At 40.2% G+C, this 21,305-nt stretch overlaps 1 protein-coding gene across 4 annotated transcripts in view; it reads right to left on the bottom strand.

The window, feature by feature from the left end:
* Positions 1-309: 309 nt before the first annotated feature.
* Positions 310-21,305, bottom strand: part of samd10b (sterile alpha motif domain containing 10b) — a 59,146-nt gene continuing 38,150 nt past the window's right edge. For 2 of the 4 annotated variants that reach the window (XM_061755610.1, XM_061755521.1), the window contains exons 3-5: positions 13,071-13,239; positions 7,538-7,678; positions 310-1,700 (exon numbers count right to left, since the gene is read on the bottom strand). In XM_061755610.1, coding sequence (XP_061611594.1) covers positions 1,678-1,700; positions 7,538-7,678; positions 13,071-13,239 — 333 coding nt within the window. In that variant the 3' untranslated portion in view covers positions 310-1,677. Of the gene's footprint in view, positions 1,701-7,537; positions 7,679-9,406; positions 9,498-13,070; positions 13,240-21,305 lie in introns of those variants that run through there. The other 2 variants (XM_061755696.1, XM_061755784.1) reach the window with 2 other exon arrangements.

Below are 21,305 nucleotides of genomic sequence, written 5' to 3'. Positions count from 1 at the left end.
AGGGTGTGCAGACCTTTGCAACCGCATTATCTCATTTGTTTGTTTTTACTTCTCCTCTGTAAAAGATTCTTTATTTCAATTGAGTTGTACATTTTATGTCACATAAAGGAAAAAGCTTTGAAATGATTTATCTTGTTCTCATGTTTTTTTTGTTTTTATATATCAATTTGCCATTTGCCAGATTTGCCATTTAACCAGGGGTGTGTAGACTTTTTATATCCACTGTCTTTCCATAGCATGAGAAGAGAGAAAGTGAGCGAGAGAATGAAAGACCGAGAGAGATGACTGACAGCAATACAAGGTCAAAAGTCCTTTAACTTGAGTAGTTTATTGTATTAAAAAAAAACAACAACAACTCACTTTTCACTTTCCTTACAGCATTTCAGTACTTAGAGTATACACATACCGATCATCAAGTACCTCAAAAATAATACAGTTAGTTGATCTCCCTTTTAACAGTCAGTCACTTGCAGTTGGGTGCATCTGGCTGTGAAGGGCCAGATGGAGGGAAGTCGTCTGAAGTGTTATTTGTTGGAAGTTTGTCTCTTGATGAATGCAAATGTCTCTTCCTCATCATAGATGTCTGCTTCTGTCTCATACTGACGCCAAACGCGCTCACTCGAGTTAGCTCGGGAAGCTTGTATCTGTGTAGCTGTCACAGTATTACACGATTTTGAAGCTTTTAAAATCACAGTGTCACATGGGGATAGAGGTGTGTAGCATACAAGTGGGGTTTATTCATTTCTTTTGTGTTTGTCAGGGAGATGATTTACAGAAGCGCTCATGAACAACACCGCGAGGCAGTTAAATGCTGCATCTGTAATAGGCAAAGCATAAACGGCATTCTTCCCAGCAAAATACCGCACTTCAGTATGTCTTACTTATCCCTAACAGCTAGTCCTCATTGTGTAATTACATTTACATTTTTGCTGTATCAAGCGTAGACAACGAAATCATCCCATTACACGTGCATGTCCTTGGGATTTGTCCCATGGAAACAACACTAAGCTTCTGTTAGAATACACTGGTTTACAGCGCATGTTATTTTACAATCCTCAAATGTACTGTATATCGTGTCTAGCTATACATTAAATCTAGTCTAATTCAATCACAATATAAAACGTCTGATGATAATATCTGCTATCAGTCATCCACCAGTGATCTCAAATCCTGAGAAGAAAATCTGCAGTAGTTTGTGCATGAGGGATGGACTCATATATACACATAATTTAAACCAAGTTCTCAACGTTCTTGGCTTCAAAAGTTAAAATTCATGTAAAAAAAAAGTGTAATGAGTACTCACCAAATACAACTTTAGCTACATGTCCAAAACTATGCAAGAGCGTTTTTGTGCTTGAAAAAGAATGCAGTTTTTGATTTCCAGTCAATTCAAATGAGACGGACTAGCTATGATGGACTTTCTAAGCATACCTAGACCAGTTTCAGATCTACATAATCACTGTGTTATCGTTATGCTACAGTTGGTGCCCCAGGCTTGAGCAGGGCTTTGTCTCTCGTCTCGAGGTCTGGCAAGCCAGCGTTGGATGATAATCCAGCAGACTGGTTGGCATGTAGTCAATAGGCTTGTCCGAGGGTTGATTCTCCACTCGCAAATCTGAAGACAGAAGCAACTCCATGGCTCCTGCAGTTTTCATGCCAAACGGACCGCATGATGAACTATGAGAAGTTTCCAAAGGAGGCTACAGAAAGCAAAGAGAAAGAAGATCAGCACATAATTAGGGCTAATCCAGAAGCATTTTTATCTTGAAAAGTATCAATCTTTAATATCTCTTTTTTATAAGAATATAACAGACATACAGGTATGAGGTTGTGTATTGTTGTTGTGATTTTGTTTGGATTTTTGGTGAATTGTTGAACTGGAGGGAGCTGGGGCCACTTATTATACTCTGCCATAAGGCTGCACTCTTTCGGACATAAATTTCAGATTCATCAATTGAATGAGGAAATACAAATCCTTGCGTTTCTTTAATTCTACACACATTGTTCCTGCTTTTGTATGTTTTGGAATGTTTAAATGAACAACAACAAAAAAAAATGGGCAGTGAATCCCCATTTATGGTGGGGGATGCATTTCAGACCCATAAAGTCAAGCAAATGGTGAAAATCTGCAATATGAAGAGACCATATGGAAACAAATACATTTTATAAAAACACTTTTTAAACACATTGTGGATGTATTTGAGCACAAAATGTACAAAAATACTGTTCGTATTGTAGCGTCTGTGAGTTAGACATACGGTACATGTGCCTATAAGAGGTGGGGCCTGATGGGGTGCTCAGTGAGTGGATGTGAGTGTCTGGGCGTGAGCTGTGGCCGACAGCAGCTTCTGTGTGAGTATGTGTGTTATGTGTTTTACTGTTCTCCTGGCATTCAATAAATGGCTAAAACGTGCATCGGCGACTGTGGCTCTCCTTTTCTACACAAAAGGGAATTACAGTAAGTAGGTTTATTGTAAAAACCCATTAAAAAAAACAATTGGTTAAAAATCCTCAATATACCTGGGACATGAACAATGAAGCGCAATAAGGCGGGAAACAACGTATATTATTTTATTGTTATCACACTAAGCCATTTGTAGTTGAATGCTTACTACTATACAAAACTATATTGTGACAGCATGCAACAACGAGCCTTCCTCCTCGCTGTCATTATCTTCCTCTCGGAAAACAACAGACGAAAAACCAGCCGGTTTCCCTGACGACGAGCCAACTCCTGACATCAAGCATCATTAGGCGGTCACACTTTCCTCGCCTAAACTCTGTTGGCTTTTTCAGCTACGAGCTCTTCTCTCCAGATAGCCGACAAAAGCGTGCCACCTGTTTCCTGGGCGCAGACAGATGCAAGTCTGGCACCCGCGTGAACCTGAGCCACGACACACAGAGACGGAAGAATGAAGTGGCTGGAAATATGACTGGAGGCATGTGAAGACGCAGGGGGAAACACTTCTCTGATGGAAAATAATTTAAATGAGCTCCCAAAGGGTTCCTCATATGGGACAGGAGGAAGTGGTAAAAATGGGAGATGCACAGTAACCAGCCAAATATTTTTTTTTCTTATGTTTCACACTTGCCGCTCGTAAGTTCAACTCTGAGGTAAGCAAAAGAAAACTAACTGCAGGGATAGGCAAAATCTTCTTTTTGTTTGAATAATACAGGGGTCAAAGGTGGCATGAGGGGGTCTATAACAGTCATCTGGCTTTAACTAATTACCAGTGAGACGCTGAGGCATAGCAGATGGCTGCATACAAAGACAGACTTTGATGAAAATTTCATGTGTTGGGAAGCAAGGAGGAACTGACAGTTTATTTTAATGATAAACCAACAACCAGGAGACGAGGAAGAGGAGGAGGAGGCTTCATCCCCCACTGATCTCCGTTCCGAATACAGCCCCAAACCTTTTGCCCCATCCGCCCAACACTCCTAAAGCTCTCCAGATGTTACAGCAACCCCTGCAAAGCTCGCACTACACCGGGAGAGCTAAGAGGCTTTGCTTTGGGCACCGCAAGACTCCCCTTTACCTTTCACCGCACAGACGGCACCATCCACTAAGCTGAAAATAGAGTACATGGACCATGAAAAGGGAAGGGTCTAAAAATACACGCATGAGATCGTGATGAAAATGTGCCAGGCAATAGATTTCTAACATGACAGCGATGAAAGTACTGCAGTGAAGGCTGAACAAGTGTACTTTGTGTATGGTCGCTGACATACATTTGCATTCTACTTTGATGCTCTGATTTAAATTTTCCACACACATAACATTTTCAGCTTGCCAGTGGAGTGGAGCTTTTTTTTTTTTAACCGTGTCCTGAACCTTTGCACAAAGTATTGTTAAAAAGAAAAAAGTTTTTTTCAACAGCAATATCCCCCCGATCATTCAACTCCTGCAGACTTAACATTTTTACACGCTCGTGTAGACCCAGAAGATTCAAAGGTTCGTCAGTTTCCATGTCATTTTCAAAGCAATGTTTTATGCATCTTTTCCTCTTCTCTGCTCGACATTTGATGTGGAAATCAAGCACGAGATGAGTTCATTCTCGCCACAAAATTCTCTCGGAAATTTGCTTCAGCTTCAACAACCACTTGACACCGATTATACAAACTATGATGAAAACACTTTTTTTTTCCACACAGAGAAAAGTACATTTTCTTACCTCTAGGTATTGTGAGGAGAATAACATCTTGAATTCCAATTTGCTGTACCCCAATTAGTACGGTGAATCGATACCAACCGTGAAACGTTATTACGCTGCTTCTAGAAAGTGTGCCTGTCACAGACTGATTAGCACATAATGAAAGGCGTAGACACCCGGCCAGTGAATAAATGCGCTGTCAGACAAAGTTTTCTCTCTCTGCACTCCTTCATTATTATCTGATCTGTCCATTTCTCCCCATCTACTTTTCTGTCATACACCTCAAATCCAATCACAACTGTCTCTTTTTTTTTCTGTTCCGCCTGGCTGCGTAATCAAACGTCACCCAACCAGCTAAGACCAGAGACAAACTTTCATCACGTTTGAGCGAAACGCACAGTTTCACCTAGGAAATATAAAAGGTGTCCAGAAAAAAACATCTTATTTTAAACAGGCAACTCAATATTACTATAAGGTGCTATTGAGACGTCCCCATTTCACCCAGAAAAAAAGCTGAGATTTTCCATTGAACTTCATATTCACTGTATTAAGTAGATGCTTTGTTGTTGTAAATGCATATTGGTCAAGCTCCCACACTTTGTTTTAAAAAATTAACTGCAAGCAGACAATGTACATGCAAATAACAAAATAGATGAGGTTGCTGACAGGGTGGACAATGACATTTTAGGCACTCGATGTGCTATTGACCCAGATATAAGATTTAACATTCTCTTGAACATTTAGTAACTACAGATGCATGTTTTCATACAGTTTCAGCAGCTACTTTTGGAAACATCCAATTAATTATTTATCTCGAGCTAACTTTGACCAGCTCTGCCTTTTTTTTTTTTTTTAGTTTGAGCTGCTGGTCAACATCAACTGAAAAGCTCTCAATTCGATACAAAACTGTCTTTTCGAAGAACAGTTATTGAAATTCAGAAAATAATGATTGGTTGATTGATTGGTTTACCGTCTACTTATGTCATACAAATGACTGAGCCCAACATTTCTTCAGTTTGAATCTTAATTGCACTTTTTCCAAAGTCTAATAGTCAATTATTACCACTAACTGGAACTGATTTGTATCAGCACCAGCTCAAACCAGCGCCTTAAGTGACTACATGAATCTATAATTTGATCTAAATTACAAGTGGTTATATGAAATGTTAATGTCTTACAAACACTGTGTTGTCTTGCGTCTCTTGTTCCATCATCCAAAATGCCTAATCAAGTGTTGCAGATTAGTTTTTTTGTTAATTATGAAGCTGATTAATTGGAAAAAGCTTTGCTTCACTTTCTTGCAGAATGTCTGTTGGACTGGATTAGAGTGCATTATTTTCATCATGTATCTACTTATCTCAAAGTCCACTGCTGTAAGTAGTCATTGTGGGGGGAACAAAAAAAAACAAAAAAAACAAAAAAACACAAGCATCAGTACAAGATGTGAAAAAATATAAGCTTGTAGCAATGCTCCATACATTGGAGCCAACATGAGCGCAGAGTATGGAAAACCATTTGAACATTTATTCCATATTCTTGATTTCCAGCTAAAACTCCAAAATGTCTTAGAGTGCACTCGTAGGACCACTGTGTCTTACTTGTAACGTTTCTGCAGACTGCAAACTGTGCACTTGTTTATATCTGTGTGCAACTAGTACTGCCAGTGTAGATGATAACTAGTGGAAGGTATAATGTCACTTGTAGTGCAAGTAGAATGCAGTTGTCAACTAGTCCATAATTTTGCCTTACTTGTAACTCATAGTTAGTCTACTAGTATGCCAAAGTTGTCCTACTAATGTGCTGAAATGTAGTTGTGTGTAGTCCCGCACTAGTAGTGTATTGCATACTAGTAGCACACTAGTCGCATATAGATAGCCATTTGTGCATTTATTTGATATTTGCTATCCAACTTACGATCCCAGTACTATTAGACTCCTTGTCCTCACTAGTAGAAAATTCAGTGCACTATAGAACAATTGTGACTTACTGGTAATGTTTTTCCACTACTAGTGCCCCTTTTGGCCTATTAGTATGCAATTAAACCTTACTAGAAAACTACTGTGCTGCACTAGTAACAGTATTATGCCCAACTAGTAGCCAAGTGTCATGCACTGGTAGACGCCTGGACCCTACTAGTAGCAAATAATGCCCCCTAGTTGCACAAGGAAGGCATTTTTTTCCTTACTAGCATGACTAGTAAATAACAAAATGGAAAAACTAGTGGTAGTAACAGGCCCGTGCAAGAACATTTTTGGAGGAAGGTGCCCAAGCCAAAAAAAAGGGTGCCAAAATTATTCATAAAATTAGCAAAAAACAGTAGAATATTTTAAATTGCATACTGTAGATAAAATAATAACATGCAAAGTCTGCTCTGAGCTATGCCAAAAAAAAAAAGAAAAGAAAAGAATTTGAGAAGGAGGCAAATACTTTTTCATGGCAGCTCAACTTAAGACCTACTGTTCATTTCATATCAGAAACCCACTTTGGGTAGTTAATGTTAACAATAGGCCTATTATTATGCAAATAAAATCAAACAGACAGATAGTCAGACAGTTTCTTTTTTATTTTTTTTAATGTATATTATAGCGTTATTTATTTATGCTCATTTGAAAACTCAACTGTTGTAGCATAAATGTTTGCATGAAAATATCTCCCTGACGAAAGGGGACTTATCCTACAGAGGACAGCGTTTTGGCCAGGATGCTGTCATCATCCAAAATGTATGTTTGTTTCTATTGTTCAAATTTTTATTGTAAGCGCTCCTTGATTCCACTGCAAAATGTTTGCTGTCAAAATAATTACGATTTTAAATGAAATAACACTCGTGAATGGGCAGGTGGTTGAGCACCATTAGCGGTGAATCAGTGCATGTGCCTGACTTGTAAGAAATCCTTTACCTTGTTAGTCACTAGTACACAGTTGTTCTACTAGAGCATTCTAGTACGTGGATCTTAAACTGGATAACAAGGATATTAAATAAATCCACAGCTTTCCACAGAGTAAAGATCATTGCTTGAAGATCGTAACACCCAAAGCGAGCAAAGCTTTGTGTTGCCAGGAACTATCAGAAAACAATGAGGAACAACAGGTGACACACTATTACATGCAAGTCACTGCTGGATCCAAGCCAGTTGTGATTAACTGGGTCATTTTATTGATGTGTGGCTTGTAAAAATGTTTACTGAAGCCGTGATTCCGAGGCAGGGCGGCAAATTAAGGGCTGCCATCAATGAAAGTGCACGCTGCCTCTTTGATGTCTATTTCCAAGTTTGTCACAGCAGGCACACCTGCTGTCAGGCTGTCAATTTAGCCAAAGCTAAATCAAATGTTTAATGTTTAAGTTTCAAAAAGTCCCCCCCCCCACACCCACCCTCCTTCCTTACTTCGACTGAGGAGCTGAAGGTTGCGGACCTCTTCCCGAACCTGAAGCTGCAGGACTTGCTGGAGGACTTCCTGTCTTAGGGTGTCCTGCACGATTCCCATCCTCTGCAGCTTCTCCCCGTTCAAACGCAGCAAGGCCCTTCCTGTCAAGAGGTGATGGGATTCTCGTTTAACACGATAACCTCAAGGCAAAGGATTGAAGCTTTAGAGCAGTTTGGAGTTCATTTGCTCGTAATTAGAAGAAACTAATAGTAAAGGAAGTAAGGGGCAACTAGTTGTTCCCAGCGTGCGTGTATTGACATAGATTGGTCTATTTATTTGTTTGCGCTCCTGCAGGGTCAAACGCTTTCATGCCAAACCAACTTTAATCTGGAGCTGACCCCAATTGCACATTTGGGTGAAAACAATGGAAAATTCCATTGACATGTTCAGATTTCAGTTTATATTGATGTCAAAATCTCATCAGATTAAGTTTTCTTACGCTTGTAATTAATTTTCAATGTGAGTAAAGCATTAACTCATTTAAATGATTGAGCTTTTTACACAGGTGACAAATGCTGCGGACTTTAAGTCATATTGTTCTGTTTTATATACCATCCCCAGACTAAAGAAAACAATTCTGAATGAACAAGGTTCCCATGCTGTGAAATATTTTGTAATGAGAGGGAACGACATATTGTTCATTTGATGAGGATTCACCAAAATTTGCTCCAAGTTATTCACAGCCTAATCCACATCAAAACTACAGATTTCCAATTAGCAGCAGAAAAAAGTCTGGAATGAAGAGGAAAGCATTCGTTCCGGGTCGGACTTATTAAAGAGCTGGCATTTAACACAGGGGAGGCACTGATTTAACAAACCATTTCCCACAAATCGAGCACATTTTACAAGCAGCCTGCCTTCACATTAGCATGTAGGGGATAAAAAAAATAAAATGTGCTTCAAGCAGTAGGCATGCACACAGATGTTAGAACAATCAGGTATGTCCTTCACTGCAAACAGAAGAATCCATCATACCTGCCACAGCTCCCAAATCATATAATTAGAGTCGTTAATCATATAGTTCACGTCTCATTTTTTATTTATTGTCTGTCTGTCTGTACAGGAAGTCCCAAAAGTCACTACAGTGGAACCCCGCAATTTGCGGAAGATTGGGACTGTGCACAACCAAGAATTGTGAAAATCTGCAAATAATTGACTTCATAATTGCCATTAAAAAAGTCGGGCGCTGGGTTCCGAAAAAAGAGTGAAGTAGGAAAATTCCGACAATAAACAGTTGCTGTGATAAATAAGGACAGACAAAAGGCCATTAGCATTTGGCATCTTAGGCTTTGCAGTTTTGGTAAACATATAATTCCCTCGCCCATGGCTCGCTAGTTGACATCAGAAGAGCATTATAAAATTGCTGCCAGGCAAGACGTTTTTCTGTCCCTCACTGCAGTTCTGTGCCAGTTTAAGAAGCTTTTGGGGCTTCACACTGCTCCAAAACATAGTACATGTTACGCTATCCATGGCAAATTTCTCAAAGCTTGACAAACCACACAGCGGGCTGCTACTACCACCACGCATGAAAACACAGAATTGTTGGAGCAGGCCAGGGAAAGTCTTATCTTTATTCTTTTATAGTTTCTGCCTCTAAGAGTAAACAATATTTTTATTTTATTCCCCACCCCAAAAGATATTGTTAGTTTGATATGCAGTATATGAGGCAAACTGCAATTGCACAGATGAATTTAGTTTCTGGCACATAATGTGAAACAAGCCAATTCTGTAATAAAACAAACAATAATGTATTGATTTTCTGAACGGTATTCACAGTCAGATTTTTTTCGCACACACGTTGTGCTAGCGTTCATAAAAATCAAACCAACCTCTGCTTTCACACCCTGTCGCCCCCCTGCATCCATTCGTGCGTGCTTTCCGAGAGGCGCTCCAGCACGTCCTGGAGACACAATGCCCTTGCTATATGCGTGCATAAATGAGACAAAGCAGTAGAATGGAATTCAAATCAATTCTCCACAGACGTGATACGGCTCTCATTAATTGCCTGCAGATTGGGAGAGTAGCACTGTCAGAAGAGGAGAAAGACAAAAACAAAAGCTGCTCAATAGAGATCACTACTCTCAATTTGGCTTCAAAACAAATCGCATATTACACTTTCAATGGCAAATGAGAGGCTTTTTTTCTGCCAAAAAGGCGTTGTAAAAAGCATAAAAATTAACATAAGTTTATGCTCTAACCTTTGTTAGTGGGGCAATTCAAATTAAATGTTCACAGACGTGATTTTATCATGTTAAGCGCTTTTAATTCTCACGTCATTAGCATCAAGGCTGAAGCTGCATTTGCATTCAATAATACATTAGTATGCTTTTTTTTACACGTCAATGTATATACACAGTACCGCGAATTGTTAAGAATCTGTCTTTTTCCTCATTCTTTAGCATCCTTTTCTGACATGTAGACACCTGATATACTGTAGCCGTCCTATATTGGGACACTATCAACTGGATAAGATAAACAGAATTGAACGTATACATAACTGCAGAAATAGCTTGGATTCACTCCTGCCAGCAATGAAGCCTCATTCATCTCAACGTGGTTTGAGTTGTTTGTGATGTAGCCTTGAAATGCAATCACTAGAATCACTTGAAGATGGTTGGTCTACAATAGTGTCATGTTCCTATTTGCCAGCGTGATCTAAAGTTTTTTTTTGTTTGCTTTTGTTTTTTTGTGTCTCCCTGGGTAGCGTTGCTGGGCGGAGCCTCTTGCGTCGCACCTGCTGTCTATTATCATCAGCTGGGTATTTAGATGCAGCAGATGCGAAAGGAAGATGCCAGGTGATTTTATTGCTTATGTCCATCGTCTCGAATGTTCCGGTGTATTTCTCATCCCTCGTATTTTGTTTTGTTTAATTTGGGAGTATTTACTGATTATTTGTACGTTGACGAATATAAGTATTTCTATCAGTTCATTTCTCTAGCGTTTGTAGTTTGTGTAGCTAGATTTGCGGTTCCATTGTTTTAGGTGTCCTCCTTCCACTTTGGCTGTGACCACATCTTTGACTTAGTTTTGTATTCGATAGCTGTTGTTTCATGTCGGCCAGTTTCATTTTTGACTGTCATATTTCTCATATGTTACGTGCTTCGTGGGCTTATTAAATTCTGTTTGATTGCGCTATAATTTTTTTCTTAAAGGGTCTGCTTTAGGGTAAAAAATTCAGTGTTTACACTACCCTGACAAGTAGCCTGGTCTGAAAAAAAAACTAATACAATGAAACCTACCTCGACGAAAAAGGGCATATTTTTGAGGCTACTTATGATGAATGGATTTTCTTTAATTAAATATATGGAATCACAATACCCTAATCTAAAGCTCCTCGCTGCTTTGAAATCACGTCAAAATGTAGGATTTTCTTTGCTATAAATACTGTACATCATTATCAATGTAGCATATTTGCTACACCACTAAAACATGAGCAGTGGCACTAATTGTCTGGAAAAATAGAGCGCAGTCACACTACTAACACTAGTCACATTGCTATATTGGTGGTTTCTTTATCACAATCCATACAGTGTTCTAGAACACCTTAATACCAGCCTTTTCTACAAGTACTTGCAATGTAATAATTTTTCAGTTGCTTACCCCCTCCAAAAAAATGGACAGAGTTGTGATAAAAGGATTAAATAAAACCACACTATGAAAAATGATGTCCCAAATGTTCGAGTGCAAATTGAATGGCGACACTGATCTCCTCGGGCAGCTTGTTCCACTGTGATGGCGCGCTTTACTGAGAGACTGTGAGAGACGTGATTATGTTTGGGTCACTGAACAAAAGCTGATACAGAAAGAGAATTCATCTAGAGGTTGCTCAGATCCACCACCCTCCAGTGAACGCGCAAGTATGACAATTCAGACGCGAAACATGTATTGATACTTGCCATACGCATCGGCAATAATAATAAAAAACACATTCATGCATCACTTTCACAATAACGCAGAATAAAATAAAATCCAGTTGGATATATTTCAATCTCAAACTACAAACCACGGCCATGTCCACACGGAAATAAAGCCGATCGATTTATTTTTCATTTTTAAGACGTTTCCTGTGAAAACAAAATTCTTTGCAGCAACGTGTGTGTCATTTGGGTGGACTGACGACAAGGTAGAACAACGAAAAGCCCAGATCACTGCCAAGGTCAAAAACATCTGACATGGTGATCCACCGTCATTGTTGTTGGCAGTGTTAGCATAGGGTCGTAGCGTAGCGTAGAATTGTCTCAAACACTTAAACATGTTTCCGTGTGAACAGGTTGTAAGAGTTTTGTGAACAGGTTGTAAGAGTTTTCCCTTTCCTTGGAGTAATATACTGTAATTGTGAATGACCTCCACTCTCTGCAGCCATTTAATGTTTTTTCCTTTTTTATACAAATCCTCTGTCAGGTCATCAAGCAATGAGCAGAGTGAGGGATGATAAGACCAATGAGTCCAGAATTGCTTGTGAGAATCATGGATCTATCTAATTACCCTCACGAGATGAATAAAGTATCTATCTATCTACAATTACGACCCGGAGACCAAAATCCAGAGCTTTCAGTGGAAGACTACGATATCGCCAAGACCTAGAAACTGTGACAGTCGAAGTCAGAAGTCAAAGTCATGTTAACTGCATTCTTCGATGTAATGGTGGGGCGTCGTCCGCTGCGCGTTCTCGCCACAGGGCCAGACAATCAACCAGAGTCCGAGATCTTGCGGCATTTACTTCGTTCAGTGTACAGGACGAGACTAGAGGACAGGACAACTCATGGCTGCTTCACAATGACAATACATTGAGCATCCAACAGTTCCTGGCACAGAGGAGAATAGCCGTGTTTGGCCAACTACCCTACTCGCGAGTGTGATTTTGACCTCTATCGCAAACTCAAAAGGGGTCATCAAGGGTACCCGTTTTGAAGACGTGGACGACATTAAGATGATCGTGATTACAGAGCTGTGGAGGATGCAGGAAGAATCCTTCCAAGAGTGAAAGTGCGTTAGAATACAGGGGGATCACTTCAGATGGGAAAACTGTAATACTGCATCCTATATCTTTCATGACAACAGTCCTGGAACTTTTGTTACACACCTCGTATGTGTCTGCTTGTGTGAGGTATTGTTTGAACTTAGAACGACAAATGACCCAACATTTTTTTTTCGTGCAGCTTTCTTCACCAAAAATAGTCTGCAGTCTGATTACACATGAATGCCTTTTCAATCTCCTTTGGAGAGATTTGGCCTCAAACGGTCTTCCAGTTGAGCAAGCTAAGCTGTGGAGCCGCAAACGCAACTAAGCTGTGCAACCACATACCTTAAAATAAAACTTGCAAAGTGAGATATACCAAGCCATTTATTGCACTGATTTACAATGTCTGACTAAACAGGAACATCAGATTAGGTGGAACAATGTCATGTCAAGCAGCTTCTCTGTCCTCTCTTGTCATGTATGTACTAAAATTGGTACCTTAAAGTTGTGAGTGCAACAGAAAACGTGAGTACCTGTGATTGCGTGATGAGAAAAGGCTTCGACGTATGTCAAGTAGTTGTGAGGACAGTGTTTCTTAAGCCACTTGCAGACATCCTGCTGAGTCCACAGCACCACAGGTTTGGACAGACTGGACAACGTCGGGCTGGTGTGATACACAGTGAAGGCTTCACCTGGATGCAGCTGAAAACAAGCAGGCGAATTTTGGATTAATAGCGGAGTGCTGTACAGTGCTAAACAGAAATTGAAAGCCAGTAAAGCACATTTGTGGCGCCAAGGTGACCCTATGAGAGGACTTGGAAATTTTGCTTCCTCAAAGATAATGCTTAGTTTGACTGACCTCTCACATACGCCATATACACATTTTGTGCACATGTACATATTACATAACATCCATCCATTTTCTATAGTGCTTCAAGAGGGTGAACTGGAGTTAAGTTATTGCAGGCATAGAAAAACATCTCCCAATTCTCCCTCCTCGTAATATTGTTCATTCTGATTTGCACATAAAATCCATGGATTAATGTTCTGAATTAGATGAAGCGTAAATCAGGAGAGAAACACGGAACTGCTGCCAAAACTTCTACTCCACTGCCGACAACATGTCATGAGGATTATTTATGCAGACATGTCACGCAAACAAGCGCAGTGTGCACGCACTCTTGGGGCTTGCCATAAAATGTTGACCCATTGCCAGTTGCCAGAACGTGACTTCAGTACAGTCCATATTAGACGCTGCCTATCTTACCAGGGCTGCACGGTGGACGACTGTTTAGAGCGTCTGCCTCACAGTTCTGAGGACCGGGGTTCAATCCCCGGCCCCGCCTGTGTGGAGTTTGCATGTTCTCCCCGTGCCTACGTGGGTTTTCTCTGGGCACTCCGGTTTCCTCCCACATCCCATGGTAGGTTAATTGACGACTCTAAATTGCCCGTAGGTGTGAACGTGAGTGCGAATGGTTGTTTGTTTGTATGTGCTCTGCGATTGGCTGGCAACCAGTTCAGGGTGTACCCCGCCTCCTGGCCGATGATAGCTGGGATAGGCTCCGGCCCGCCCGCGTGTGAGGAGTGAGGAGAAACGGCTCAGAAAATGGATGGATGGATATCTTAACAGCCCGTGGTAATTGGAGCTGTGTCGGATCAAGTTCGGGCTTGTTCCCTCGCCTCCAGAGCAATTGATCATTTATAAATACGCATATTCATCCATCAACTTACTGCATCACTGGCTGCAATTAAGCTGGGAAAGGTGTGGAAAACTCCCATTTTAATGCAGACAAGGGAAGGTAAAAATACTCCCACGTTCGGACGCTCCACCATGTCTCGGCAACGAAGTTGCAAAGCATGGAAATGCACTCCCACCCGATGCAAAAATCCCCTTAATGAACATTTATTGCAGTGATTAATTATTTGAGTGCAACTAAGTGCCTGGCAATCATCTGCTATTGTTAAAGCGACAAGAACAATATCCTGCACTCTTTCTTTCCCTTTTCTCTCTTATTTTGACGGAACCCTCATCTAATTTTACATCTGAACTACAGTAATGAGTATTTGGCAGCACATTGCACCTCAGTTTTATTGCATACAGTTTATTATAGATGCTGCTTCATATCAAGGCACCTAAGGGGAGAAAATTTATCTCTCTGGGTTTCATGAAAGCTGGCAATATGGAGGGTTTGTAGAGTCGTTTTGTCTATGGATATTAATAAAATAATGATGAACTGTGTATTAACGTTTGAACAAGCAGCCTTTAATTTTTGATCTAATCACCTATATTACTGAGACTCCAAAGTGGCATAAATAAAAAGATGAAGTACATTTCAGAAGCAGACAGACAAGAAGCTACAAAAAATAATTATATTTCAGTGTTGCAATGGTAATTAAAAATTTTATTTGATTTTTTTTAATAAATGATGACCTTCATCGTCAAAGAACCCAGCAGAAGGCATCCAGCAGTAGGCAAATGAAATGACAGTTCTGCAGCAGCATCCCCCATTCTGTCCCCCCCTCCCCCCCTTTTGCTCCTCTTGCATGCCTTTACGGCCATCCATCAGCGTCTATGTCCTCTGGCCTGTTCTCTGTTGATCCTGTTCACACTTTGTCGGCTCCCCCACTCTTCCTGAGAACTAATTCTGTCCAGTGGGAGGAGCTCCCTCATTAATTAGATACGCAGAGATTGGGAGTGAGATGAGAATGAGGAGGGAAGAGGGATGCAAGGTGAAGTTGAAATTCAATATGGAGCGGAAGTATGAGAGATGGGAAGATGGGTAATATATACGGTACTTATTGTCTTCCTGTTATCCATCAAGACTGTAAGCTGTTATGCTAAGAAAAGGATTGGGTTTACAGTGCAAAACATATTTTAACCTCCATTGCCTGCAAGCGTTAAAAAGTCGATGGATTCTGTTAAATTTGTATGGTATTGTAGGGTACGGTATGGTATGGTATCAAGTTTTTTTTTTCAGTCCTGAATGAATGTGGAACATACAGAAGGTTGACATTGCTTTTCAAAAGGCCACTCTCACAAAAACAATTAAAAAAAAAAAAGAACACACAAACCATTCAACATAGAAATGTCAAACATGCATTCATACAAGTTTTTTGTTGAATAAAACGGTTTTTGATGAAGTTTGGATATTTTTATTTTTTTTTATGGGGAAAAAAATAACATTTTCCATATCGTTAGCCTAAAAGCATTCTTATCCAAGTCATTTTTTTTCTTTATGTCTGTGTAGATTGTCAGTCATCCTGGTCATAGTAATACGCAACGATTTGAAGAAATCGAGACAATTGGACTCTTCTTGTTTGTTAATTAGTTTTTTTCTCTTCTTGTTTTCCAAAAATGTTCGGACAGGAATCCGAATTGTACGACCTACAGAACATTCATCTTTGGAAGCTCCACTGATGCTTTTAAGACTTTTTTTTCAACATAACGAACACACTCAATCTATAGTTGATGCTACTTTCTTCCCTCCCCACTCCTTCCATTATGTGACAAACTGTACATTATATTGAAGAGTATTTTTATGAAGATCATGCAGTCATTAAATTGTGAGCTAAAAAGTCAGGAAAGCAATCCTCCACATCCTCTCTGCACCCACAAAAATATTTCATGAAGAATATTTCCGTTACTAAAGTAATCCTGCTTTGTATGTCTAGATTTTGTGTGCACGACAATATGTCTGTTCCTCCTCTGATCCGGCTGACACTTGATCTCTGTTCGATTCTTGTTTTTGTTGTTGTTGTTTTTTTTAGCTTCAATCTGTCTCTTCGATCCCACTGTGACAGGCGCTGATACATGATCACGCACATCTCCCACACTTTCCATCCTTGACACCAAACCGTCTCTGTCCCTGGCTGATGCAGATGTGTCACGCAACATGCCCTGTCTTGTTATGCATGCTTCAACAAATAAAGGTTGTTGTCTGAGTATTGATTTTCACAAAATATCTATTCACCACGACTCTAACATAAAGATTTACTGTAAACAAACAACACCTGATTAAAGTGACAAAGGACAATGACAACTAATGGACGTTTTTCTCTTTTCAGTCTCCTGCCACCGTGAAAAAAAAAAAAAAAAAAACGTGAATTTTGCTGTGAAGCTGCTTTTGTTTTGTCGAGCTTTTTGTTTCATGTCTTAGAGACTCCCCTGCAAGATGGTTTGTTGGTTATATTATACAAAAATAAATAAATAAATACATTTAAAAATATTTTTTTAAACTGATTGAATTGTTTTCTTTCAAACTCATGGTTCATGGAAGATGTACAGTTAAAGTTGAGAAAAGAAATACAATCTCTTTGGTACACAGTGTAAAATATTAAATCACAACCTATACAACGACTTATGAAGATGTTTTAAAAACAACATTCACCAGACTTTTCCAAGAGGATTCCAATAGGTTTTAAAAACGCATGCGTTTACGTAAAATTTCACCAAGAGATAAAAGAAAAATTGACTCTCGCCCAAAGTCAGCTGGGATCGGCTCCCGCTCACTCGCAACCCAAATGAGGATAGGCGATACAGAAAATAGATGGATGGATAAAAAGAAAAAAAAAGAAAAACATAAAATCCCTCTGATGCTAATATACAGTAGCTCGGCAGGTGAAACGCATAGTACCATTTACTGTTCTTGACAAACATATGCTGGCGGAAGGCCTGCTACTCCCACCACTGATGAAAACACCCAACTCCTAGAGCAGGCGTTTGTGCAAATCCAGGAAGAGTACATCCAGAGGGCTGCGCTGGAAGTCAGCATCCAAAAAAGCTTGATTGAGTGGATGCGTCAGAGAGTGATAAAGGTTTACCCGTTCAAAGTTAAGGTTGTTCAAAGGCTTCAAGCGGCAGATTATAATGTCCAGCATTCTGAGTCGGTATGGTGTAAAGCTTTTTAAAGCTGTACGAGTTTGCGCTGGTGTGGTTTGTCAAGAACAGATCCTATTTCGAAAGACTTTCCATGGATAGCGTAAATTGTAGAGTGTGTTGGAGTAGTGTGTCGGCCATAAAGCTTCTCACACTGGCACTGAACTGCAGACGGGCCTAATAAAATTCTCGCCAGGTGGCAATTTTGCACTGCTGCTAAAGGGTAAGGGAATGATATGCTTAGAAAAATTATACAAGTGCTGATGGGCTGCCGCCTGAAGTATGTGTACATATCCTCCATTATTTCTTGTGTTTTAACTTTCCTTCGTCTCTGCTGTTTTGTATTTGTTCCATTAACGCTGCTAAACTGAGTAGGAAGCTTCCCAAGGTCGCACTTTAAATCCAACACTGAGCTGGCTTCACGTAACTGCTCCCTCATTAGCGCTGATGTGTGAATACACAGTGTAATGGAGAATAATCGAATCATTACTCCCGAGAGACGTGGACGCAAACACAAGTCTACACAACACCACGCGCATGCCCAATGAGTCTTGAAAATGCAGACACAGGCAAGGATTGTACAAAATGTGAATGCACAGACATGCATACCTCAGAGAGAGAGAGAAAGAGAGAAAGAGAGAGAGAGAGAGAGAGAGAGAGAGAGATATTTGAATAATGTATGAAATGGCGTGTTGGTACGAGGAGACGATAAGCCTCATGGTATAGAGGTTTAATTATCCTTCCGCTGTGTAATCATATGGAAACAGCTTCCCACTTGTCTCTTATGAAGCCTTTTCTAGTTATAGCTGAGGGGGAAATCTTATGAATTATTAAACAAAATTGCAGAGAACATGTTCAGCTTATAGCCTTACAGTTGCAAATTTCCTTCAGGCCAGTGGGAATACTTCATTGGGCTGTGGGCTTTCTTTCATGTGAGCAGCTGGACCCAAAAAAGAAGTCGGTTGTGTCATATGAGCTATTTTGAGTCAAACATAGAGCGGAATGCTTTGAATTTTTTTTTTTCTACACTTTGTTTTGTCCCTCCATGGATTGCACAGATGGGATTCAATTCCACACAAAAGCGATGTGTGGACGTCAGTGGCGCTCAGACTGCTACGCTTATGTTAATACCGCTGAGGCAACGAGCCTCCAAAAAGATTCCGCTAGCATCGCTAATGACTTACCGATTGCTGCTGCGCAATTAAGAAAACACATCAGAACTCAAAGGACAAATACCTTTAGACACGTAATTGTACGATTAGAGAGAACGAGGTCTGTGTGTCCGAGCGTTGTTACATCACAAATAGTGAGGCTCGCCTCTGTTACATAAGTTTTGCTCAGCTGAGAGCAGAAAACAATCAGCGCTTCTGCCAACACTGAGAAACGAGGCATCACTCCTCAGGTACAGATGTTCTCTGCTGTGTGTGTGTGACACAAACAAACATGAAACATATGAACATATTCTACCCTCGTTGTCGGAATAGCTTCATGTAGCTTCTCTCACACACAACTACAACTAATGCAGCCTTTATGAGCTACGAGGGTTAATTATGATGCTCTGCACAAGAGAAATAATTTCTTTAAAGACTCAGAAATGTGTTTCTGACTATATATATTTGGAGATAATTGCTGAAAACAAAGACCGAGAACAATGTAGTACTGAATTGTTGCGATGTAACTCTTTTTCATCATTTCAGTTGTTCAGATGTTTTTTGGCCATGCCTAAAACAAAGTCCAGGTACGTACTTGGGCTCTCAATCCATCAGTGACTATACGCCGCAATTCCAAGTTACTTTTTAGACTAGTTTTTATTACAAGGCTCATTTCTAACGCTACAGCGCAAAGTTAGCTAGCAAACTAAGAAACGCTATATCTTCCCTGGAGGCCACAATTGACAGAACAGCTCGGTATCGTTATTTCAGTGTTGTATATTTTGTTATTCAGGCTAACGTAATAAATTGAAACGCAAAGAATTGTGGGGTTTGTAAGTAGCAGAACGGATGCGCTCAAATGTCTGTCAGTGTGCACAACAGGCTGAATTACGTGTGCCACAGTGTTTAACAAACGATTCCCTTTCCGTCAAATGTCTTTGTTATGTTGACCCAAAAACAACTCCAATACGTCAACTACATGTTGACGTATTGGATAAAATCGTCGTTAGTCCGGGAGCCTGCTAGCCAGCGAGCTAGCTCGCTGCTAGCACAGAGTCGTCGCGGCATGCCAAAGCCTCATGATGACAGTGTTACAGTATATACAGCATGTATATACTAGCCATTGGAGGCGATATATTTTCGTGGCTCAATAATATAGGGACGTGTAGGCATTTGCTACACGTATGAATGTACAACCCCGATTCCAATGAAGTTGGGACATTGTGTTAAACATAAATAAAAACAGAATACAATGATTTGCAAATCATGTTCAACCTATATTTAATTTAATACACTACAAAGAAAAGATCTTTAATGTTCAAACTGATAAACTTTATTGTTTTTAGCAAATAATCATTAACTTAGAATTTTATGGCTGCAACACGTTCCAAAAAAGCTGGGACAGAGTCATGTTTACCACTGTGTTACATCACCTTTTCTTATAATAACATTCAATAAATGTTTGGGAACTGAGGACACTAGTTGTTGAAGCTTTGTAGGTGGAATTCTTTCCCATTCTTGCTTGATGTACAGCTTCAGCTGTTCAACAGTCCGGGGTCTCCGTTGTCGTATATTACACCTCATAATGCGCCAGACATTTTCAATGGGAGACAGGTCTGGACTGCAGGCAGGCCAGTCTAGTACCCGCACTCTTTTACTACGAAGCCACGCTGTTGTAACACGTGCAGTATGTGGTTTGGCATTGTCTTGCTGCAATAAGCAGGGGCGTCCATGAAAAGGACGTTGCTTGAATGGCAGCATATGTTTCTCCAAAACCTGTATGTACCTTTCAGCATTAATGGTGTCTTCACAGATGTGTACGTTACCCATGCCATTGCACTAACACAGCCCCATACCATCACAGATGCTGGCTTTTGAACTTTGCGTCCATAAGAGTCTGGATGGTTCTTTTCCTCTTTGGCCCGAAGGACACGACGTCCAGAATTTCCAAAAACAATTTTTAATGTGGAGTCGTCGGACCACAGAACATTATTCCACTTTTCATCAGTCCATCTTAGATGAGTTCCGGCCCAGAGAAGCCGGCGACGTTTCTGGGTGTTGTTGATAAATGGCTTTTGCTTTGCATAGTAGAGCTTCAAGTTGCACTTACGGATGTAGCGCCAAACTGTATTTACTGACATTAGTTTTCTGAAGTGTTCCTGAGCCCATGTGGTGATATCCTTTACACAGTGATGTCGGGTTTTGATGCAGTGCCACCGGAGGGATCGAAGGTCACGGGGATTCAATGTTGGTTTTCGGCCTTCCTGCTTACATGCAGCGATTTCTCCAGATTCTCTGAACCTTTTGATGATATTATGGACCGTAGATGATGAAATCCCTAAATTCCTTGCAATTGTACGTTGAGGAACATTGTCCTTAAACTGTTCGACTATTTTCTCACGCACTTGTTCACAAAGAGGTGAACCTCGCCCCATCTTTGCTTGTGAATGACTGAGCAATTCAAGGGAAGCTCCTTTTCTACCCAACCATGGCACCCACCTGTTCCCAATTAGCCTGTTCACCTGTGGGATGTTCCAAACAGGTGTTTGATGAGCGTTCCTCAACTTTCTTTTTTGCCACCTGTCCCAGCTTTTTTGAAAAGTGTTGCAGCCATAAAATTCTAAGTTAATGATTATTTGCTAAAAACAATAACGTTTAGCATTTTCAACATTAAATATCTTGTCTTTGTAGTGTATTCAATTAAATATAGGTTGAACATTTGCAAATCATTGTATTCTGTT

Source organism: Phyllopteryx taeniolatus, chromosome 1 (assembly GCF_024500385.1).
Source record: "Phyllopteryx taeniolatus isolate TA_2022b chromosome 1, UOR_Ptae_1.2, whole genome shotgun sequence".
NCBI lineage: Eukaryota > Metazoa > Chordata > Actinopteri > Syngnathiformes > Syngnathidae > Phyllopteryx > Phyllopteryx taeniolatus.
This window is presented reverse-complemented; position numbering and strand designations above follow the sequence as displayed.